Source organism: Argopecten irradians, chromosome 7, assembly GCF_041381155.1.
Source record: "Argopecten irradians isolate NY chromosome 7, Ai_NY, whole genome shotgun sequence".
Lineage (NCBI taxonomy): Eukaryota > Metazoa > Mollusca > Bivalvia > Pectinida > Pectinidae > Argopecten > Argopecten irradians.
The window spans coordinates 8133779-8159290 of NC_091140.1; the positions used below are offsets into that span (position 1 = coordinate 8133779).

The window sequence follows — 25512 nt, forward strand, 5'->3', positions numbered from 1 at the left end:
TTCATTTGATGTTGACAAGCTTATTCATAATTCATCAAAACTTATTTCACTATCAAATCAATTCAAATGTTCAATGTAGCAGCAATGCAATATTTCTGATGTAATATGCCCAATTTTAATTAAAAGTTTATCAAGGTGCATTAAAAAGTAGAAAATTCTGAAGGTGTCGACCTGTATTTGTACAATAATCTACATGTATATCGGTTTTCTATACTATCATCAGTGTTTCGCCAGTTTTATATTATGCTAAAAGAATTCAGTATTGCAGTTTTTATCTACGTTTATTTTACCAGTTTTAAACTAAAATTGGTCAGTATTACCCTCATCTTCTCATACAATGTAGTGTGTTTCAATAAATAAATTGTGTCTTAAACAAAGTAGTCTAAGACGTCAGCTCTAACTTACAGAACCATTTTTTTAATGTTTCAGGTAGCCGGGTTTATACGAAGACAATACACAAAGTCGTCACGACAACCAATCACGATATTTCGTCCACACACTACAGGAGATGAAAACACCTCCCCCGGGAGTTTACACATGCCCAGTTCATGTCCCAAACGCATGTCAAAGACATGGACACTTCCTGTTGTTGTAGCAATCACACATAATGTCATGTCACGCGAATAACCTGACCAAATGTCAGAGGTGAGACTTTGCCCGTTACCATGGCATTTTACTGCATCTGTTTTTTGTGTCGTAGTATGTTGCTGACGGTCGCTAGATAATGTTTTAAGATCTTCTGTGCGTGTCTCATTTTCCGTACTAATGTCATCTTGTAACTGTCCGATGGATACTTCACTCTCTTCCCACTCACACTGATTGTTTTTCTTGGCTGATTTGCCAGCATTGCTGTAATGCATTTCCTGGGAGTTTGATTTTGTTTTAACCTCAGTCATTTTGTCCACGTTTAGAAGGATATGACCATCTGTATTTACATTATCAAATTTCTCTTTAAATGAAATATTGTTTTTATCTGAAGAAATCGGAGATACCGGCCAATATTCATCATTTATCAAATTAAAACAAAATGGTGTGGAATAAACAGGAGAGTCTAACTTCCTCTTCCATAATAACGTGCCATCATGTGACAGAAAGTATACACAGTGATCATGTGACCCAAATATAGCCAACTGATTGGTTAACTTATTTGTACACATTAAATCTTCTTCTTGACAGATAACAGGTGAAGAAAACACTGGAGCCGTAGTAGCAAACGACCACACCTGGATCGTAAAGAAAAATCATTTCAGTATCAACAAACGAATACACCGGGTTATTCGTGAAAGCATCTAGTATCAAACTGAAAATAAAAGATACAATCAAACCATCAACCATTAACTGAAAAGGAATTAAAAATTCAGTTATTGTATTCCTCATAAACAATGTATTTTAAAAATTAACGCCTAGTAATAGATATAAATTAAGAAATACCAATTGTATACAATAAAGTCATGTTTAAAGAGACATGTACATCTAATATATTAGTGTCTCCTTGTAGGAAGAAAACGTACCAGTTTACCGTCTAGTGACAGATGATACATAGAACCATCCACACAGCCAATATATAAACCATCCTGTGACACACAAGGGGAGGAAAATAAAGGTTTCTTACAGTCATATGTCCATAGGATGTATCCAGTCCTCTACAAAATAAAGTCATTAAGTAAGCATTCCATTACCATAGCTACCGATCTCTCTACATTCAAACTTTGATTTTTTTCTTTGTATTTTAATAGAATTGAATCCTAATCCAAATCTTGCTTTTGATAACATGTGTATACCAGTATTTCAGCTTATTTATACATTAATTTGTATTTCAGAAATTTGAAGATATTTTATCGCTTAGGCATAAACTAAAAGCTAGAGATCATTTGATTGCAGAATTAAGAAGTACACATTAAACAAAGATTTCTTTTACCTATGGTAACAATGAAATGAGGGAATCATTAAAGACCATTTAAAGCTGAGAATTATATTTTTATGAGGAATGTTCCTATTTCCTTTTGCTTTCCACCAGCACTCACCGAGTTGACAGCAGACAGAGCACCAGACAGAGTGCCCACATAGACAGTGTGGAGTGTAGAACTCACAGAAGGAGACGAGAAAATACTACCACCTCCCAAGTAAGTCTTAAACAGGCACGTCCTAGCCTACAAAGGTAAGAACAGAATGAGGCTTAAATCCTTACATTATTTAATATGTTCAGTTATATGCCTTTATCAATACACATCTTAAACAGGCACGTCCTAGTCTACAAAGGTACGAACAGGATGAGGCTTAAATCCTTACATTATTTAATATGTTCAGTTATATGCCTTTATCAATACAAGTCTAACACATGCACGTCCTTGTCTACAAAGGTAAGAACAGGATGAGACTTAAATCCTTACATTATTTGATATGTTCAGTGGCATGCTTTTATCATTAAGCATTGTATCAACACTGTCCTTGACATTGACACAAATAAACTCTAACACACACTAAGGAGATTTGTTCCAGGGAAGCCATATTCTAACATTGGTACTGTAATGGTGTAATGCAAAGGTGTTAGACAACCATGTCAGATCAATGAAACAAATACAAAATATCATACTATCATATCATACAACAAGGTTATTGCCTATGTATCGTTCACTAGATTACCCATGATGTAAATAATGATCTTGATTAAACAACTCCCGGCTCTAATGTAATATCAGGAGTGTACTGAAGACATCCTCACTGGCATTGCTAATGTAATTAATTTCTGTAAAGTCAATACTTTTGTAGACATATTCCAGAGATATAATTCAACTGGCCTATTATATGACGTAAACATTGATACAAGTTGTTTATATATCTATAGTCTAGTAAAAATACGAAAAATAGAGGCCTAACCTCCAAATAATTGCAACAGAATTTGTTTTCTGCTTTTTGGGTTGGAGGATCTTAGTATTTTACCATGAAAAAAGTCGCCAAAAAACATATGTTCGGAAAGTAATTTCAAAACCCGAAAAATAAGAAAATATAAAGAAATCACACTTTTGACCACTTTTAAAGTACAATATCTGCTATTTTTGCAATACTTGAAATATGAAATCGGGTATATAGTAAGACAAACATTAGGTTAGTACAAATAAGTTGAAATAATACAATAATTCCAGTCAATCCAAGAAATAAAGAAGGATGAAAACGGTTCAAAACCTTTTGAATTTAGCTAGTATTACCATTTTTGTTCATTTTAGATGCAAATATTTATAAAATCTTACCCTGAACATCTTAAAGGGTTACCTTTTCTTTTATATTAATGCATGATCGATAATACATTAGCTAGAAAAAAACTAAATATTAACTTGTCAAGTTGACTGATTGTGCCAATTTGAAGCATTTGTATACTTAAGATTTTTGACAAAACACCCATTTTGGTAGTTAATATTTCGAAAAATAAAAAAGCAAATGCTTCCAAATATGTTATATCCTTTTTTGTATATTTTGTACTTGTTATTTTGATCATTTGTTGTAAAAACGGTATAAATATGCACATCTTATTTAAGATTAAAAACTTCCTATCACGTTAATTTGGCTGGATACCAAAATAGTCCATAAATCTGCAATACAAAAATCTTATTTTTTCGAATATGCTTTATTCGTTTGTCATAAAATTTTGCCAGTTAATAAATCAGAACTGTGATGATTTTCAGCTATAAAATTGAAATTGAACTTTTATTTTATTTCTTTATCTCATTGAAAATTATGTAACCCCCATCCGCTTCCGTTATGGAAAAACGAAAAACTGTCCTGTTCAAATAATTGACCAAAAAGAAACTTTAATCTCACTTTATAAAGAACGCTCCATTATGGTGGAAATATCTGCCAAAGGATTTTTGCAATATGATTAGTCACAAAATAGATATTAATATTTTTGATACATGTATCTCAACTTAAGGACTTCGCCAATTAGAGAAGTTTAGTCAAATTGGCACTAAATGAGGATTTGGTTGACTTCACGTCTTTTATATTTGGGGATATCTCGATATAGTTGTCTCTTTTAGGTGAGTATAGCCTACATAGAATCTGAATTAATAACTATCTAAACACTTGAAACGGTACTTACTGAATAAAACAAGACATAATATGTAATTTGGACTTCAAATATCATTAGAAAAGGCCAAAAGACCAACTTTGAGCAACCATGTTATCTCAGGTAGTGAAAGTAAAATGTTTTACTTTTAAAGCCTTTAATCAACAAGTTTTATTTAAAAAGATTCCACCAAAATGAGTATCAATTGTGTTGTTGATAATAACAATTTTTTATCTTAACAATACAGTAAAAGCATATTTGGCTGTTACAAGGACATAATTATGCAATTTTCGTGTTGTCATACTTTTTTCCTATGTTGATTTCAACTTATGTTTTTGGCAATCTGTGCTGTCCTTATAACGTTCTTCCCATACAGTAATTTTCTAGTATCTTATGATAACCATGTAAGTTTATATTTGGCTTCAAAGTTGGCAAATTATGAAAATATCCTTATTTTTTCTGATTTTTTTGGGGTCAAGAAAAACGCTTTCCCAAATTTTCATTTGTGGCGACTTCTTTTCTTGTATTAAACAAAGTCAGATCTGTATGAAAAACAAAGAAAAATTTCTGTTGCAAATATTTTGGGGTAACACCCTATCTTTACTGGACTATTATAGAATAAGAATGATACATATGTGTATATTGCTATAACCATATATATTTGACATCCAATACACGTCGTTCTGCCCAAAGTGTGCTGTAAACCATCTTCATTTTGTATGCAATTACATTTTGAATATTTCCTAAGCAATAACAATTCGAAAATAAACATATATACTCATTGTAATGGACACCATTACATAATCCCTCAAACGATCCCCTCCCTCCCCCTCCCATCCCCACCTGCAACAAATCAAGAATGTAGTTGCACAGTGTATGAACATCTTCGGAGAATTTTGATTTACTTTTATATAGGAATTTAGGGTCTCCTAAAATGTACATACCTAAAACAAGTCTATTTTCAGAGGAATCGATTTGCCAGTGATCATGACTGCATGGCATCCCTTAAAATTTTAAGTTTAAACCCCCATTTACCGATTTTCAATGAATTGCAAACGAAAATTTGAAAACAGGAAGTTGGCCCTGCGATAATTTTTCATTTTTTATCATATTGATCAGAATTCCTTAATACCCATATATGTATACTAATTTTCACTGAAATCAGAGACCAAAATATAAATGCAGAAAATTAGCCCAGCGGCGATCTTGGAATACCAAAATCTTTACGAAAATATTTGCATGTTCTTCGCCATCCCTTAAAACCCCTATAGACCAATTTTCATTGAGATCGGAGACCGAAACCTGAAAAACAGGAAATTAAATGAGCCAGTGGCCATCTTGGAATAGCAAAATCTTTACGAAAATATTTGCATGTTCTTCGCCATCCCTTAAAACCCCTATAGACCAATTTTCATTGAGATCGGAGACCGAAACCTGAAAAACAGGAAATTAAATGAGCCAGTGGCCATCTTGGAATAGCAAAATCTTCAAGAAAATGTTTGCATGTTGTTCGCCATCCCTTAAAACCCCTATATACCAATTTTCATCGAGATCGGAGACCGAAACCTGAAAACAGGAAATGGGCCCTGGCGCCCATCTTGGACTTCTGGTTCCGGAAAAAAGCCTTTATGCACCACCCCACACCCGATGGAGTATGTATACCAAGTTTCATGATCATCGGCTCAGTAGTTCCTGAGAAAAGTGTCGGAAACCATTCTGGCGGAAGAAAGTGGAAGAAATAATAATAATTAGAACCCAAGCAAAAACAATATGTCCCCCACTTCTTTTGGGGGACATAATTACTTAGAAATAGCTTTGTTTATTAGTTAAATTTGTAAGTTGGTGTACAGTAATCAATGCAAAGCGATCTAGAAATGCATAATACTCTATTGGTCATCTTTAAAGATCAAATAAAGCAGCGATATCTTTATTTACCCTCAACTGATTCTTTTAAACACTATTTCTCCACAACAGTTACTTCCACCTAACTTACCTTTATATCTAAAGCATGGAGATGTTTATCATGTGACCCGATGTAGACCAATGATGTTTGAGGGTCAACAGCTGGCGAACTTTTGACCTCTGCCCCAGTTTTATACTTCCACCAAATATCTCCTGTCAATCTCTCCACCACATAAACAGACCAATCATAACATCCTAAAGGGAAAAACCATGCATTTATATTATACAATGTTATAACATCCTATAGGGAAAAACCATGCATTTATATATACAATGTTGTAACATCCTATATGGAAAACCATACATTCACATATACAATATTATAGCATCTTATAGGGAAAACCATGCATTTTAATATATACAATGTTATAACATCCTATAGGGAAAACCATGCATTTATATAAACAATATAAACAATGTTATAATATCCTATAGGGAAAACCAAGCATTTGTATATACAATGTTATAACATCCTTTACGGAAAAACAAGCATTTATATATAATGTTATAACATCCTTTAGGGAAAACCAAGCATTTATATATACATTGTTATAACATCCTATAGGGAAAACCATGCATTTATATATACATTGTTATAACATCCTATAGGGAAAACCACGCATTTATATAAACAATGTTATAACATCCTATAGGGAAAACCAAGCATTTGTATATAAAATGTTATATTTACATATGCCTCTATATAGTCAACGGGAGTGGAGTTGCGTTCAAATTAGCGTAAACGCAACGACGTATGAATACAAACCCAAAGTAGGATCGGACTATTTCTAGTTCACGCTTCGGTAAGATTTTGCGTCATATGATAATCTAAATAAACTATAATTACTTAATTTACATTTTACCTTTTCACAGATGACAGATTTGCTTTGAATTAATAATAAACTAAAAAACGATTTCGGTCTACTATTTGTCTCAAGACTGATCCTTAGGCGGCACAGCCTACTCGGTTGGCCTACTGTATGAAATGTAAACAAAGTTTCATCGTTATCGGATTCAAAATAATAATAAAGAGTTGTTATTAGATCCAATTAAAATGTATTTTGACATCAAAACAGAATATGTGTTCAAGCATTGTAACGGTAATAAACAACAAAAAGAATCGCTGGTCGAGTCTACAACCGGGGGCTTTCCTCAGGAATGTTCAAGGAATTCCATAGTTAAGTCAGTCACACACCATACAAACACTTGTCTATCATCCGTACAATAAAATAATAAGTCGTGACTATGAAATGTTTTGTCTATATCGCGTACGTAGACCGATACATACATTAGAAACATTCAGCATCTCAACAGTCATACCATTTGATCAACAGACTATTTCACAGTTACTTTCCTCGGTTGAAAATCAAATATGGCGGCTCGCTCCACTTCGGACCGCATCACTACCCTGACAACGATACCGGTAGTCGATCCGCCTCGGTTATCTCAATTTTTATTCAAAATGGACATTATTGATACATTATCAAATTGGAAAAAAATATACCAGGTAATTTAAAAATAATTAAAGGTGTCATTGTTATATTTCAAATCAAACTGCAGCTATAACATTCAGCAATCGGAACTATATCTTCGGTCATCCTGACTACCGTAGTTACCCAACTTAGCAACCATCACAGTTTTAAATTTGACGTAAAAGTAGACTTATTTATGTAAATATAAAGATTGAACAGTGTTTTGATTGCGTTAAAGGTGGTATGAACGCAATGGGATACAGACATATTCTACATGTAGCGCTAACGCGCTACATTGAATATGTCTGTATCCCATTGCGTTCATACCACCTTTAACGCAATCAAAACACTGTTCAATCTCTATATAACATCCTTTACGGAAAACCAAGCATTTATATATACAATGTTGTAACATCCTATAGGGAAAACCATGCATTTATATATAAACAATGCTATAATGCTATAACATCCTATAGGGAAAACCAAGCATTTATATTAACAAGAGGCCCATGGGCCTAAACGGTCACCTGAGTTAGAATATATAATGAAACAAATAATGAAACAAATTGAAGACATATAAACACTATATGCTGGGCCTTGAAGTTGGTCAGTGATTTATAAATTTGACTTTTTAGACTATGAAGAGTAATTGCTTCCATCAAACATGTGAACTCAGAGGTATTTTTTTAAATTTTAATCATTTTTACCCTGTTTGGTCCGGCCCCTCTGGTCCCCCAGGGGGTCATCGAGGACGGATATGGATGTTAAAATGCTATATCTTAGGCTAATAATTCTAATCAAGTTTGACTAATTTCCTACGAAAATTGGGCAAATAATGTTCACAAAAATGTTTTTCCTATATAAACTAAAGTAAACTTGACCCCTCCCCAGGGGGTAACGTGAGACCCCAAGGTCATATAATTCACAATTTTATAACACACCTTAAGACCTTTCCATCTATAATTATTTGATTCTACTATATCCAGAATTTTAGAAGATTTTTGAAGTTTTAGCCTATTTGACCCTTTTTTTGCCCCGTCCCTCTGCCCCCAGGGAGTCGGCCAGGACCAATGTGGATTTGATATTAAAATGCTATCTCAGGCCAATAATTCTAACCAAGTTTGACTTATTTCCTATGAAAATTGAGCAAAAAATGCTCATTAATGTGTTTTTCTTATGTAAACTATTGTAAACTTGACCCACTCCCCAAGGGGAAACGTGAGACCCCAGGGTCATATAATTTACAATTTTTATAAACAAACTTTAAGACCTTTTCATCTATAAAGTGTATTTGAATATACCATTTCCAGAATTTTAAAAGAATATTTTTGAAGTTTTAGCCTATTTGACCCTTTTTTTTAGCCCCACCCTTCTAACCCCAGAGGGTCGGCCAGGACAAATATTGATATGATATTAAAATGCTATCTCAGGCTAATAATTCTAACCAAGTTTGACTCGTTTCCAATGAAAATTGAGCAAAACATGCTCATAAATGTGTTTTCCCTATATAAACTATAGTAAACTTGACCCCCTCCCCAGGGGGAAACGTGAGACCCCAGGGTCATATAATTCACAATTTTTGTAAAGGACCTCAAGACCTTTCTATTTATGAAAAGTATTTGATTCTACCATTTCCAGAATTTCAGAAGAAGATTTTTGAAGTTTTAGCCTATTTGACCCATTTTGACCCCGCCCCTAAGGCCCCTGGGGGTCAGTCATAGAAAATTTGTTAATAGGATTAAATGGCCATCTCATACTGATAATTCTGACAACATTTGACTCATTTCCTATTACAAATGACCAAATAATGCGCAAAAATGTGTTTTCCCACTATAAACTATAGTAAACTTAACCCCCTCCCCAGGGGCAAACTAGAGACCCCAGGGTCATATAATTCACAATTTTGTAAAGGACATTAAGACCTTTCTATCTATTAAGAGTATTTGATTCTACCACATCTGTGAGTAGAGAAGAAGATTTTTGAAATTTTACTCAATTTTACCCCTTTTGGTCCCTCCCACAGCCCCCTGGGGGGTGGGGACCATATAATTCACAATTTTGATTGGCCTTATGCCTTAGAAGGTTTGTGCAAAATTTCATTGAAATTGCTTCAGCAGTTTTGGAGAAGAAGACGAAAATGTAAATTGTTTACGGACATACAACGCACGACGACGGACAAAAGGCGATTAGAATAGGTCACTTGAGACTTCGTCTCAGGTGACCTAAAAATGTTATAGCACCCTATAGGGAAAACCATGCATTTTAATATAAACAATGTTAAAACATCCTATAGGGAAAACCAAGCATTTTAATATAAACAATGTTAAAACATCCTATAGGGAAAACCAAGCATTTATATATACAATGTTATAACATCCTATTGGGAAAACCATGCATTTATATAAACAATGTTTATGGTTACAAAAGACACATACACAGTATTCTAGCTATACATGTACATAAAAAATAAATCTTTCAGCAACATCATATGAACATTTATCATATACCGATCGGCAGCGCCATAAATTGAACGGTTTTTTTGCTCGTAAATGTTTAAACCTTCTCTATTTCAATTTGCATACTTTAAATTTTATTTCAGCAAAGTAAAATGTGCAGATTAAGTTTTTACAGTATGTATATCTGTAATAAATCAACATTATTCAACAAGTATTTATTTTATAGAATAACATATATGCTAAGTTGACTTACCTACAATAACATATTGTCCACACATACTGACACAGGCTGATGATTCTATTCTATCACCCAGAGTTATCTCCCATTGTAACTCCCCAGTTTCCAAGTTGATGGCAAAAAACTTGTGGGAATGGGAACCTATAAATACTGTGTTACTTCCAGATCTAGATGCAGAAATGACAACCACATTTAGCTCAACTTTTAAGTTACAAAAACATTCTCACTATATCAATTTTTCATTTCACCTTGATTTTAAAATTAAATTGCAAACACAAGTTCTTTTTAAAGATGCTCCACCATTGACAAATGGTCATTTTTATCAAAATCAGGAGCAGACGATTTATTATTTTTCTTCAGTTACAAAAGTTACTCACTTTACATAATTACCACCATTGAAAAGTTTGCGGTTTTAATTTTACTTAAAGATAGAAATATCAAAAATAATTAATTGCATCCTGAAAAAAATCTGTGGCACTATGTTCTATATGGAATGCAGTACTGATTGTGAATGCACCAAAAGCAAAATAAATTATTTAAAATTACTTTTTTGTTAATTAGACATATATATATGCACGAGTAAACACCAATTATTGCTCGGCGGTGGAGCATCTTTAAACTTAATTTTACATTCAAAGAACGAATTGTTCAATATTTTTCAGACATCTTAATGTTAGGATAAGAAAATTATTTCAAGGTACATACATCTGAAAGATGATTACAGTTAAAATACACTCAAAATTACTAGTATACAATTTAATCATTGTTATTTTCTCCATTACCTGTGTCTGGCTATAACAGGTGAGGCATCAACACACTTCCCTGTGTTGACCTTCCAACAGATCTCCAAGGTCATATTACTGTCATGACCTTGTGTTTCATCAATGTTAGTGTGTTCACTGTTTATGTTACATTCATATGTTTGTGAGAGAGATCTTTCTGATCTGACAAGGCAGTTTGCTCTCATCAAATCTCCTTTTAAATTAGGACAGATGATGCCTCTATTTCCTCTTCCAACAGAAGAAATAGTATTTTCACAAACCATTTTATAGCCAGTCTCATTTCCAAACGTTAATGACTCCTTACATCTGTTTTCCGCATCAGCTAAATCAATTTCTTCACTTTTATCGTCATATTTTCTTTTCCTGTAAAAATCTTTTCTTTCAGCAGAAGAGGATATATCAAACTGTCTCTTTTCATCATTCAAAACACTGACTACAATGTCAAAATTATCCGAGTTCACATTTCCTGTTCCACCCTTTTTTAAAGCTGATTCATCAATATCCACACTTTTTTCCATACACATTTGTTGTGGGGACTTTGCCCGATTGACACACATTTCAATATAAGTAATGATATCTTTGTATGTGTTATGTAGAACTAAATCAAGAAGTCTTGGAAGTTTGATGTTTAAAGACGACTCCACCTTGTCTGAAAATTGAACAGCTGTTAAACTATCACCTCCACTTGTGATAAAATTGCTATCCACGTCAGGTGTATGGCAAGCTGTCCGAAGAACTTCCTGGGAAAGAAAAGTATCAATCACATGATATCTTAAGTAAGTGAACGCCATTGTGTCTTTCAAATAATTACATTCATTCCAAAGTATTTTTGTTTGATCAAACAGATTTGAAATCACAGTTACATCTGTCTAGTTCTAATTCTTGACTAATGAATATAAAACCAATATCATCTCATCTCTTGAATAAACATTTATCTTAACCAGTTATTACCATCAATAGTGAGAATCAAACAATTTTGTGTGAAAAATTCAGCAATGACCATGACTTACTTTCCAGATTGTTTCCAAAACCACAGTTATCCTCCCAGGTGTGACACTATCATTTTTTGTTGTAGGTTCATCACACAGTTTCTGTAGTAATGCTTTCTTATCTAGTTTGCCTGAAATTATCATATAATACAAGTCATTATGGGTTCCAACTTGTTTTATTTAAGGACATGACAGTTTTTGGGAGCCAGAGCTCACTAAAGAGCCAAACAACCTTAGAGAACAAAGTTAGAATACATCATACAAAAATATCTAGTTTCTATTTTAAGGTTTACCGTTAATGCCAGATATCATATAAAAACACATTCATTCACACAAGCAAATTTAGTAAATACGTGACTAGCTATCTAAAGAAAATTAGTCAATGGATTTCAAGAGTTCATTGCATGTTCTATAATTTTTATATCATTTTTTTTTCAAATTAAAAAAATGTAGCATTACAATTTTTTATTTACAAATTGGAAACAATAATAAACACAATTTAAAACAGTATTTATAACCTTACCATGAGTGGTCACAGGAAACTCTGATACCATGACAACATGATCCGGCCAGTATTGGGAAGGAAGACGAGTTTGTATCCACAGTAAAACTATCTGAGAGTCTGTCTTGGTTTTAGTTTCTTTCAATAAAACGAAAACTATAAGTTTTCTCTGGTAAAATAGAACTCTACAATCTCCTACAGCCTCCTGCTTTGTTACAACCTGCCAGGTGGAAAACAATTCATAATACATGTAGTTACAGAAATGTTTGCAATGTACAAAATTTACAATTAGATAGTAAATTTACATAGTTACAAAGAATAACTGATAATCGTCTAAATATGGAAAAAGTCAAGGTAACAAATTTGAATTTGAAATTTCCTTTTTGATTTCAATTTATAGTAACAGCAAAATACATACAGTAACAATTGGTCAAAGAATTCTTAGCCACACACATTCAATATAGGGGCAAATATCAGAGCATGAACAATTAACAATACCAATCAAAGACACATGGGATACCAACAAGGGCAGCTTGATTGATAGTTGGTGAACCCAAAATAAACTATCATAATACATTAATTTCGAAATAGCAAAAAGACATGGATAAAGTAAAATTTACTGTCGACTAGTTTCACTATCCAGAGAGAGTAAGGTCATATTTTGAAATGATTTTTGTAACATAACTATCATCGAAGGTGGAGCTTATCAACAGTAAATCGTAGTTCACCTAGTATGTTTTTTTTATGTACCAGTATTGCAAAACCCTCGTAATTAATTCTTCTGCTATTCATTGTAACATTTGAATGTGTCCTTAAAACATAACAATATAGATATATCACCTTTTCAATTTCACAAAGGTTGATCCTTTGTCCGTTGCGTTTGACCTGGTCATCAGTACGGTGTAGAAATGTTATCTCCCCTTTATTGTTAATGGAGACCGTGTCACCTGTACCCCGTAATACTGGTGGTCTTTGGTCTGGCTCCTCTCCAGCTAGGTAACACTGTCTTCTCCTTAATCCTATGATTTAAAATATGGAAAACAAAGCATTACAGAAATTAATATTTTGAAAATTTGTTTTATCAAAAATTAAATTATATGACTGTTTTAAAATCATATCATGTCCAAAGTATGACATTATTTTTAATAGTTGATTATGTTTTAATGGTTTTCTGAATGATGAGGATAAACTTTGAAATGAACTCACCTCCTAAGAACAGTTGTCCTCTGCCTTCCTTCACTTGTTGGCCATTATCACCAAGCACTATTGCTATGGTATCTCTTAATGGTTGTCCTAAAGGCAAGTTATCAGTGTGGCTACTGTAAAATACAAAAGGCTGAGTCAGACACCTCATCAGTAAGGCTACTGTAAAATATAGAGACTTAGTCAGAAACCTCATCAGTAAGGCTACTGTAAAATACAAAGGCTGAGTCAGTCACCTCGTCTGTGTGGCTACTGTAAAATACAAAGGCTGAGTTAGACACCTCATCAGTAAGGCTACTGTAAAATACAAAGGCTGAGTCAGACACCTCATCAGTAAGGCTACTGTAAAATATAGAGACTGAGTCAGAAACCTCATCAGTAAGGCTACTGTAAAATATAGAGACTGAGTCAGTCACCTCGTCAGTGTGGCTACTGTAAAATACAAAGGCTGAGTCAGACACCTCATCAGTAAGGCTACTGTAAAATATAGAGACTGAGTCAGTCACCTCATCAGTAAGGCTTCTGTAAAATACAAAGGCTGAGTCAGTCACCTCGTCAGTGTGGCTACTGTAAAATACAAAGGCTGAGTCAGACACCTCATCAGTGTGGCTACTGTAAAATATAGAGACTTAGTCAGTCACCTCATCAGTAAGGCCACTGTAAAATATAGAGACTGAGTCAGACACCTCATCAGTAAGGCTACTGTAAAATACAAAGGCTGAGTCAGTCACCTCGTCTGTGTGGCTACTGTAAAATACAAAGGCTGAGTTAGACACCTCATCAGTAAGGCTACTGTAAAATACAAAGGCTGAGTCAGTCACCTCATCAGTAAGGCTACTGTAAAATACAAAGGCTGAGTCAGTCACCTTATCAGTAAGGCTACTGTAAAATATAGAGACTGAGTCAGAAACCTCATCAGTAAGGCTACTGTAAAATACAAAGGCTGAGTCAGACACCTCATCAGTAAGGCTACTGTAAAATACAAAGGCTGAGTCAGTCACCTCATCAGTAAGGCTACTGTAAAATATGGAGACTGAGTCAGACACCTAATCAGTAAGGCTACTGTAAAATATAGAGACTGAGTCAGTCACCTCATCAGTGTGGCTACTGTAAAATATAGAGACTTAGTCAGTCACCTCATCAGTAAGGCCACTGTAAAATATAGAGACTGAGTCAGACACCTCATCAGTAAGGCTACTGTAAAATACAAAGGCTGAGTCAGTCACCTCGTCAGTAAGACTACTGTAAAATACAAAGTCTGAGTCAGTCACCTCATCAGTAAGGCTACTGTAAAATACAAAGGCTGAGTCAGTCACCTCGTCAGTAAGGCTACTGTAAAATATAGAGACTTAGTCAGAAACCTCATCAGTAAGGCTACTGTAAAATATAGAGACTGAGTAAGACACCTCATCAGTAAGACTACTGTAAAATACAAAGGCTGAGTCAGTCACCTCGTCAGTGTGGCTACTGTAAAATACAAAGGCTGTGTCAGTCACCTCGTCAGTAAGGCTACTGTAAAATACAAAGGCTGAGTCAGTCACCTCATCAGTAAGACTACTGTAAAATATAGAGACTGAGTCAGACACCTCATCAGTAAGGCTTCTGTAAAATACAAAGGCTGAGTCAGTCACCTCGTCAGTGTGGCTACTGTAAAATACAAAGGCTGTGTCAGTCACCTCGTCAGTAAGGCTACTGTAAAATATAGAGACTGAGTCAGAAACCTCATCAGTAAGGCTACTGTAAAATATAGAGACTGAGTCAGTCACCTCGTCAGTGTGGCTACTGTAAAATACAAAGGCTGTGTCAGTCACCTCGTCAGTAAGGCTACTGTAAAATACAAAGGCTGTGTCAGTCACCTCGTCAGTAAGGCTACTGTAAAATATAGAGACTGAGTCAGAAACCTCATCAGTAAGACTACTGTAAAATATAGAGACTGAGTCAGTCACCTCGTCAGTGTGGCTACTGTAAAATACAAAGGCTGTGTCAGTCACCTAGTCAGTAAGGCTACTGTAAAATACAAAGGCTGAGTCAGTCACCTCATCAGTAAGACTACTGTAAAATATAGAGACTGAGTCAGACACCTCATCAGTAAGGCTACTGTAAAATATAGAGACTGAGTCAGTCACCTCATCAGTAAGACTACTGTAAAATATAGAGACTGAGTCAGACACCTCATCAGTAAGGCTACTGTAAAATATAGAGACTGAGTCAGTCACCTCATCAGTAAGACTACTGTAAAATATAGAGACTGAGTCAGTCACCTCGTCAGTGTGGCTACTGTAAAATACAAAGGCTGTGTCAGTCACCTCGTCAGTAAGGCTACTGTAAAATACAAAGGCTGAGTCAGTCACCTCATCAGTAAGACTACTGTAAAATATAGAGACTGAGTCAGACACCTCATCAGTAAGGCTACTGTAAAATATAGAGACTGAGTCAGTCACCTCATCAGTAAGACTACTGTAAAATATAGAGACTGAGTCAGACACCTCGTCAGTAAGGCTACTGTAAAATATGTATATTTACATATAACTTTCCTGATTGTAGAAAGATTTACATAGGTACTCAATAATATAGGACTTCTTGAGAAGATCCAGAAATCTATTTTTTATTCCAAAATTTTGAAGAGTCCATATGACAGCCTGTGAAACTTGTTTAAGACCAAAAAGAAATTAATTTTGAAGACAGAAAAATCTAGCAAGCAATGACACTTGATTAAACATTTACCTGAAATCTTTTTGGGTCACCTCGTAGCATGTTGACCAGCATGACACCTCTGTAGTTCCATACAGGTTGAAGAACTTTGTAGAATTTCCAGGACCTCTCCACTTCATCAGTAAGGAAATAGATGGAAACTTCTCACCTCCAAATGCCAGAGTCTTAAGATGAGACATCCTTCCTAGTAGTGTTTTTTCAAGCATTTCTGGGCCAATCCTTGATACTAGGGACGGGGTGGCCTATTACAATAACACATTGGATCAGACCCTGTAATATCTATAGTGCAAGCATATGTATTTTAATTCCACTGACAATGATCTTTCTGTGGCCATATGTGATATAGTCAATACAGCAGATGACTAGGGTGCATAGAAGAAAGTCAACTCACATTAATAGTATTACTCCTGAGAAGAATACAATCAGAAAGCAGAACACTATCTTATTTAGAAGCTAGGGGCAGCATTGTAGTAAATACAAACTGACTTGTGACAAGTAATAGTCTTTAGACTAAGTCTTGTACTTTCAATTGTTAATTCTATATCATCTAACTGTGTTTATTTTAAGTGTCTTGGACTGGCTGTCTTTAGATATATTTTGTCAACAGGTTAAGATTACTTGCCGCATATTTACTAAATGAAGTAATTTGTATCCTACAGATATACGTTTCTAAGGATCCTGTTTTACTCAAAACATACTGTTGATATTACTTCTTTGACTTGTAAGTACCTATACATAGAAACAGGAAATTTGTATACCTAGTAGATGATTTACATACAGACCTGTAAATAGGTAACCTTGTGACGGCAGTACAGCATACGCAGTAGAGACTTTGGCTTCATCTTCACCACATGTGGGACTATCAACAAACAGGCACCACTTCCCAAGGCAAGAAAAATGTCAACTATGCTTGGGTCGAAGGTCAAAGGTGAACTTAAGAATATTAGGTCATGATCAGCAATGTTGAAAATTCCCCTGAAATCAAAGAAAAAAAATACCTGGCATAGCAATGGAATGTTTGTTGTTGGATTAGTTACGTTTCAAATATTTATTATCAAAGCTGCATTGTTGTTATTTCACAGTAAATGATTTTACATTATTCTGTGGTATTTAGCTTAAAATAAATTGCCAAATTAAAAATCAATTCTTCAAATACATGTAGTATGAAGAACATTAATAATTAATTGCCTCCATTATACAACACTAGTGATTTGCTCACTTTTGTACAAAGATCTATGATAATATAAAATTATAAACATACCTGTAATTTGAGCTTATTTATACATTAGGTTTGTAATTTGTACCCATTCATACCTGAGATGTGTGATGTTGGGTACGATACACTGATGAGGTACTCGGACAGTCTTTGGCAGGCCTGTAGTACCAGAGGTAGTGATACAGTAGGCCAGACTAGCGGCGTGTTTGTGTTGTGTCTGTCCTCTAAGATGGATGAGTATCAGACCAAAGTCCAGCATCCATAAATCTCTCATAACTACAGCATCAAACTCCAGTAACAAAGACTCAACCTTCTACAACAGGCAGAAAATATCAATGTGTTTTTTTTTTTTTATAAAATAGTGTTAAACAAATGTAACGTATGTCTTAATTATCAGTTTTATATGAGATTGGATATCACATTTTTATGTTGATTTCATTTAATGATATATGATTAAGAAATTATCATTCCTCCAAGCCTATCATTAATATAGTCTTTTATAAATGAATGTTAATGGACCAGGTCAGTTATGTACAATACATCATATATAGTATCCTCTCAAACACACCATCCTCAAATGACACGTATATACCTGTAAGTGATCTTGGTCGACCAACACAACTCTGACTCCCATCTCCCTGACAACATGCCTGGCAAAGTTCACACAGCTTGGCTCAAAGTTGTAAAAGGCAGCTCCACATCCCAGCACTCTATAAGGACAGAATGATATCAATCATTTCTAAAAGGTACTTCAAATACACATGATCAACTTTTTGAAAGTTACACACACTATAGATAATTTGATAAGCACTTATTTAATTACCCAAAGAGAACAGCAGACAAGTTTTGGGATGGTGAGATATTTACCCAAAGAGAACAGCAGACAAGTTTTGGGATGGTGAGATATTTACCTCAAGAGAACAGCAGACAAGTTTTGGGATGGTGAGATATTTACCCCAAGAGAACAGCAGACAAGTTTTGGGATGGTGAGATATTTACCCCAAGAGAACAGCAGACAAGTTTTGGGATGGTGAGATATTTACCCCAAGAGAACAGCAGACAAGTTTTGGGAATGGTGAGATATTTACCCAAAGAGAACAGCAGACAAGTTTTGGGATGGTGAGATATTTACCCCAAGAGAACAGCAGACAAGTTTTGGGATGGTGAGATATTTACCCCAAGAGAACAGCAGACAAGTTTTGGGATGGTGAGATATTTACCCCAAGAGAACAGCAGGCAAGTTTTGGGATGGTGAGATACAAATTCCAACAATTTCATCCTTAACTTCCATCCTGTGTAATGCAGCAGTGACCTACAATATTATGGAAATGTGAGTGTAACAACTAATTTAGAGTCATGAAAAAACTCATCTGTTGGGCAAGTACTCGTTTAAAGATTATATGTCATATTTCTTTAAGACTTGCACATATATGCTTTGCCCCTATAATACAAACATATTGTATTGTCATTTATTATACATGTAATAGATAGTTTTATACTCATTGTGTACCATATGTTTCTTTGCCAGTCTCAGCTTTGTCATTGACAGAAATAAACTGGCTATATATTCAGTTTTGCAGGAAATGAAAGTCAATTTCACAATAAATGCAACATAGTGAGATCAGGACTCAATCAAGTTCATGAATTTTACTTCCCCAATAGACAAGTGAGCATGTAAAATTCACTTGTCCAACGGCCAAATCCTTTTGTCAGGACAGTACATTTCCACAATATCCACAGCCCTGTTAAATCATTTTTTTTGGTGAAATTAAATGTGCAAGGTTTTGTAAGTAAAATAAATAATTTTATTTACCTTACACATTTAATTACACACACAAAAAAAAGTAAAAAACCAAATGAATTATTGATTTTTTCAATACCAGCTAATTATCTAATACCTGGTCTGTTGATTTCTGAAGCTGCGAGTAAGTAGACACAAGGATGGTCTCTCCGTCATCAAATCTGACAGCTGGAGCATCTTTATGGCTTGTAAAGTAGGGAGAAACAATATCCAATAATGTATTTATAGCCTGCATTGCGGAATCTCCACAACAAGAATGTCAATGTACACCCTCATGGCATCAGTATATCAGATCTGAAAAGTACAATGTATGTAAATTTACCTGATATCCTCATTCACTAAATCTTACACTTCTGGATAAAAATTTGCTTGGCCACAAGAAAATAAAGATAGCTTACCCGGTGAGGGTGTATTTGTATCGGGGTTTTTTTCAAAAGAACTATTCAAGGTACATACTGCATTGATTGCACTGTCACAGTATATAAAGGAAGGGTATCACTTTGGGCCGTTTTACGGCCACTCACTGATAAGCAAAATATTTTGCATGAAGATACATTAGGGTCAGCTGCATATTGTATGCTATTCAGAATATCCGATTTTTTCTGGGCTCATGGTAATTTCAGAGGTCAAAGGGTGAAAATTCAAATTTTCATTGTTTAAGTCCTAATTAATTAAATATTAGAACAGAAATAACATTTTTTGCAGATGTTGGGTTTGTGAAGTTCAGTTAAGAAAACTGATGAAAAGTTCAAAAAGTTTGTCACAGTGACCTAGTTAAGCATTTATTCTATTTTAACCTTAAAAATTTTAATATTTTTGCTGAAAACTAGGATTATTCAAAGATTTGATAGCTTGAAATTGAAAGTAGGCTTTTAAATCATTAAGACTGAAGGTAAGATTTTAAAATTATGCCTGCTGCCCCACTGCATGATCGTGAAAGGCGACTAAATTTGGAATCTTAATTTAACGATAAATAGTAATATAATTAACAGGCTACATTTGCAAAAAATGTTATCTACCGACTGAGCCAGAAGCATGCACGTCAGCTGAGTGACAGAGACGGTATTTAATTAACACTATTTACAAACCACACCGACCCGCTCCTTTTACACCACTAACATTGTTGGAGTATAAGGACCTCAGTTATTTGACAGGAACACAGGGACTTGTAACGTAGGTTGTGAGAAAGTCTGCTGTGTATACATGTGTACTATATACTGTATAAAAGGACAAGGGAACCAACGGCTCGCTTGGAGTGAAGTGACAGTTGAAACTGTAACCAGTAATTAAATGACCACGATGGATCTTCACAAGCTAGAACTAGCTTACAGCGATCCGACCACAGCGATTCAGGTACACCTGCCTCTACAAAAGTCGCCCGTATTCCGTCAAACATTGATAAATATGTACATATTTAATACCAATATATTCTTAAATAAATTTTCGACATGGAAAACACAACTTCAGACACGAAATAGTATATCAACATACCTTTATTTCACTATGAACGTGGAAAATGCAGTCAGCTATCACCGATGTCGTTTTGCCTGTCCAGTAAAATCTAGGTCAAAAGTACTCATATTCCCTTGTAACAAATTTTGTATGCATTCATTTCACTTTCTGGTGATATTTTCCCATTGCAAATACAAATAGGCTATCTCTGATTACTCTTTCATTAATCCAATCCAACAACTAAGCGAGGAATCACACTTTTTTTTATCCAGCCCTCGACTCTTGTTCGTATAATCCGCCATATTGTAATTGATGATGGGTACCTTTTTGGTGTACTCGCCCTGACCCGATACTACACTGAAATTCTGTACTCAGACTCTGTATAAATTAAGTTTCACGGTTTAGGTTCTTAGAAGAACCTTTATTTGAGATGCATATATCATTAATTGAAGAATCAAACTTAAATGGAGACTCTAATGTTGTACTTGACCGTTACCACATTGATATTGTAGCTTTTAGTGTACAGACACCGGGTATATGGTGTTTCCAGTCCGGGTCCGGTTATGGGGTACACAATATCCACACAAACGTGTTTAACCTAGATTTCAGTGGACATGCAAAACGACATCAGTGATATCTGACTTCATTTTCCACGTTCATAGTGAAATAAAGGTATGTTAATATATTATGTCGTGTTTGAAGTTGTGTTTTCCATGTCGAAAATTTATTTAAGAATATATTGGTATCAAATATGTACATATTTATCAATGTTTGACGGAATACGGGCGACTTTTGTAGAGGCAGGTGTACCTCTTCCAAGCGAGCCGTTTTTATATAGTATATATAGTACACATGTATACACAGCAGACTTTCTCACAATCTACGTTACAAGTCCCTGTGGACAGGAAGACGAACTTGCAGCCTAATGTATTGACTGATCCTATCGGAGTTCATCGGGACATATTCACATAGTTATCTTGATAAAGTCCGAAGAGTACAGACTGGGGTCGCCGGTCATTGTTCCGGAATCCTTTTAACTATCGTGATTTTCCGCTAGAGGGCGTTTCTAAACAAAAGAGTTCCAAAACAACACCCGCCAAGAAAATTGAAAAGGAATGGAAAATGTAGCCTAGGCTAGTTCCAACTAAACGTTTTTGAAGCTTAGCAGTTGTCGGGAATAACATTTACATCGTATCGATACGAACGAGGTAAGTATTTTGCTATTTTTTTGTCGAATTATATCGTGTATGCTAACTCCAGCTGCTTAATCCAAAACAATACAAAATCTCACCCCGAGTATATGGTATCGCTATGGTTTGACTGTAAACGACTACTGTTTCATACTATAGTTGTAAGTTTGTTGTAAATTGAGTACTGATTGTGTAACTGGTCGGCTCGCCAATGATCACTGATGATCTTCCCACTCCAGAACGAAACCTCCAGAACAGAGAGCCAGGTACCATCACAAAAATGAGAAAAGAACTTCAGATGGAGTCCTTAGACAGGTTCACTCAGGTTGGGGACACCCTAGAACGAATATACGTACCCGGCCTACTTTACCTTTCGGCCGGGTCCGAATTGGTCCCTATGTGTCGTAGTGGAGCACTGCCTCCAAAAATCACTCGGGCATAGTTTTTATATACTTTTTAGTAGGTTTCCAATTATTTTATGTGTATACATACATTTACATATTATTTTTGTCCAAAACAAACATAACTACCATTCTTAATGTCTACCGTACCGCTCTCAAGACGTCAAATTCACAATTTGTGGGCTTACCGTATACATTCCCTTTAGAAAGACCTACATATGTATTATTTAAAAAAAAATAATGCCTCTATGAGAATTCGATATTTTATGTGGTTCAGTTTTATTGCCTAGTAGGTAAGGGATATCAAACAAGTACGACAAAAATGCAAACAAACATTTTATAATGGTTTGCATAATCATTCCTTTGCTCCATTAGCAGTAATAGGCACCAATTGTAGCTCTAAACACCATTTTCTGTCAAAAAGTCTTTTGAGCTACAATATTGCAGCTATAGGGACACCCCCGTATATGCGTAATGGTCCTATATTTACGTAACACTTCCACATTTACGGGATAGAAATAATCTGTGTAATAATGCCTCCGTTTAATACTGTTACATTTATATAAAGTGGTTGAGGGGTTGGTGCCAGCATTGCGGTGATTACCACCACAAGATTTCTTATAATTAACCAAAAACGACCAAAACACCAAATTAAAACAAACTAACCCAAAATTACACCCTCTAGATAAGTATTTTTTACTTGCATGAACACAGTTTAAAACCAAACATCACTGATATCAAAGATAGCGAAAATAAGCTTATTTTGACATACATAGGTATAACATTTAACTTTAGAGCAATCTTAATTATCTCGTACCGCAGCTATCAATTTCTGCTGCTACAGTATTGAGTTTTTCCATCTTACACACACATTCGAATACCCTCTAAACCATTGATCTTGAACCCATTTTGTTTGATTTCTTTATGCAAAAAGTCTGTAGATATAATTCACCAATTTTATTAGAACATATACATATTTTTTTAAAATTATTTTTATGCATGTAATAAAACAGGGCGTTTCTGCTTAATAAAAATCTCAACTATGGCCATTCAGTCTAACTGTAAACTAGCTGTTACCTTTATTCTACTAAACACCAATTTATTAGGCTATGACAAATTTTATTTAAAATTAATATGCATGTAATAAAACAGGGCGTTTCTGCTTAATAAAAATCTCAACTATGGCCATTCAGTCTAACTGTAAACTAGCTGTTACCTTTATTCTACTAAACACCGTGCGAGGCGCTTAAATTATGAATCGGAAATAGAAGCCATTTTTCTCAACAAATATTGGTCTTATCTTATTTAAAATAATTAACACCAATGTAAAGCTTAATAAATTAAAAATAAATCTCATTATGATATTATGAGTATACTAAAGTACTGACTTAAAGCACCGTTATAACAAACCTCTTGGGACTAATTATAACAAAATCACTTCGTTATAAGCATATCTCTGTGTTAAAGGTGTAACCTGGCAATGGTCAATTGGTCTATACTAGTTGCAATATTCAACTCGGCTATAGAGAGAACTTCTCTTTAGCTTGATGGGTTGAGCGTCAGACTAGTAATTGAGAGTGTCCAGAGGGTTTAGTTGATTAAATGAATAATTAGGGACTGCATTCTGGTATTTATATTGTTTGTTTTAATATACATTTATTATTTATTGAAGCAGTGATGAGTACCAAGTTAACAGCTAATCCTGATCTGGATGTATTTAAAGAAGAGAGAGAAGGAAAGCTGCGGGAAGTTGGTGGACATGCTGTATGGTCACTGTCATCATGTAAACCAGGTAAATTCACTGTTATAGCAGCGAGAGAGCACTTTAGATAATCCTCCATTTGTTTCTTTTAAATAAATTAGGCATACATTGTCAGATATTTGTTTAGAACTTATTGTTTAAAGAGTAACATCATTGTATAAGCAAAATTATATTACAGCTATATATTTACTTTGAATGATTGAACCAGTGAACCTCATGGACTTTATACTCAGCTAAAGGCAAATTCCCTTTTGGCTTAGCATAAAGCTATAACTTGTTTTCACTTTGCTTCAGGTTTTGGTGTAGACCAGTTACGAGATGATTCTTCTGATACCTACTGGCAATCTGATGGTCCTCAACCACACCTTGTCAACATTCAGTTCCGACGCAAAACCACTATCCATGACATCTGCATCTACACCGATTACAAAGCAGATGAGAGCTATACTCCCAACAGGTAAGTCACCAACGTATCAATACATATATCACTAAGCTTGAAATTCTTCCTTAGATTTCTTTCACATCTTAAAATTTTGGTTGTCTCACCTGATAATATTTCCAAACTTCCAAAAAAAAATTGCTTTAGAATTTAAACTTAAATATAATCTAATTAATTACATTCTAAATTAAGAAAATATCATAGTTTGAATATTTCAAAACTTTTCTGGGTTAGCATTCAAATTGCTGCTTTAAATTTCTGAGTATTCTATGACAGGTGATTTAAGTTGTATTTCCTGTCTTTTCAGGATCTCCATTCGTGCTGGGAGTCATTTTAACGATCTGTTAGAAATAGAACAAATTGAACTCAGTGAGCCAGTAGGATGGGTATCCATTCCTATGAAACAAGTGAACAATAAACCAATACGGACATTTATGGTTCAAATAGCTGTATTATCTAACCACCAAAATGGCCGCGACACACATCTACGCAGAATCAAGATACGCTCTCCTGTCCACGACTTGTCCATGGCCAAAATGCCGAAATTCACAAGCTTAGAACTGATGCAATATGCCTATATTAAATAGTTTAACATACACTTATGTCTGTCACTTTTACTTTAATATTCAAGTCCAGCAGTTTTCTTGCCTCCGATTATACAAGGGTTCAGTGGTACCCAGCGACTTAGGAGTTTTCCAACATCCTGCAGGTATATCATAATGGTCAGATGTATCGACAGATAGAGGAATCTAAATTTGTGATCATTTATTGGTTTACATGTTATGGATGTTTAGGCCAACTGAAGTCAGATCCTAGCCATCCGAAACATGTAAACCGATAAATAACTACAAATTTACGGAATCTTTGGTGTTGAT

General features: G+C 34.7%; 2 protein-coding genes across 11 annotated transcripts; one reads left to right on the forward strand and one right to left on the reverse strand.

Moving 5' to 3' along the window:
- Positions 1–395: 395 nt before the first annotated feature.
- On the reverse strand, positions 396–21870 carry LOC138327453 (beta-alanine-activating enzyme-like). Of its 9 annotated transcripts, XM_069273544.1 has the most exons (18): positions 21656–21767; positions 20482–20666; positions 19491–19687; positions 18813–18904; positions 18185–18302; positions 17691–17905; positions 17159–17351; positions 16389–16618; positions 13668–13780; positions 13302–13480; positions 12483–12681; positions 11981–12090; positions 10971–11710; positions 10204–10355; positions 6054–6217; positions 2025–2150; positions 1512–1643; positions 396–1223 (listed from the first exon to the last, which is right to left on the reverse strand). In XM_069273544.1, exons 3-18 carry the CDS (start codon positions 19626–19628, stop codon positions 426–428), a joined length of 3699 nt encoding a protein of 1232 aa, XP_069129645.1. In that variant the 5' UTR covers positions 19629–19687; positions 20482–20666; positions 21656–21767; the 3' UTR covers positions 396–425. The 9 variants fall into 9 exon arrangements, 7 of the variants coding, with proteins under 7 accessions (XP_069129645.1, XP_069129652.1, XP_069129651.1 ...); XM_069273551.1 differs by lacking the exons at positions 20482–20666; positions 21656–21767 and adding an exon at positions 21814–21870; XM_069273550.1 differs by lacking the exon at positions 20482–20666 and having other exon boundaries at positions 21730–21869.
- Positions 21871–21881: 11 nt separating this feature from the next.
- Positions 21882–25235, forward strand: LOC138327456 (anaphase-promoting complex subunit 10-like). 2 transcript variants are annotated; one of them, XM_069273557.1, is made up of 4 exons: positions 21882–22053; positions 24109–24228; positions 24493–24655; positions 24945–25235. In XM_069273557.1, the coding sequence occupies exons 2-4, from the start codon at positions 24114–24116 to the stop codon at positions 25222–25224; spliced, it is 558 nt and encodes a 185-aa protein (XP_069129658.1). In that variant the 5' UTR covers positions 21882–22053; positions 24109–24113; the 3' UTR covers positions 25225–25235. The 2 variants fall into 2 exon arrangements, with proteins under 2 accessions (XP_069129658.1, XP_069129656.1); XM_069273555.1 differs by having other exon boundaries at positions 24112–24228.
- Positions 25236–25512: the final 277 nt, after the last annotated feature.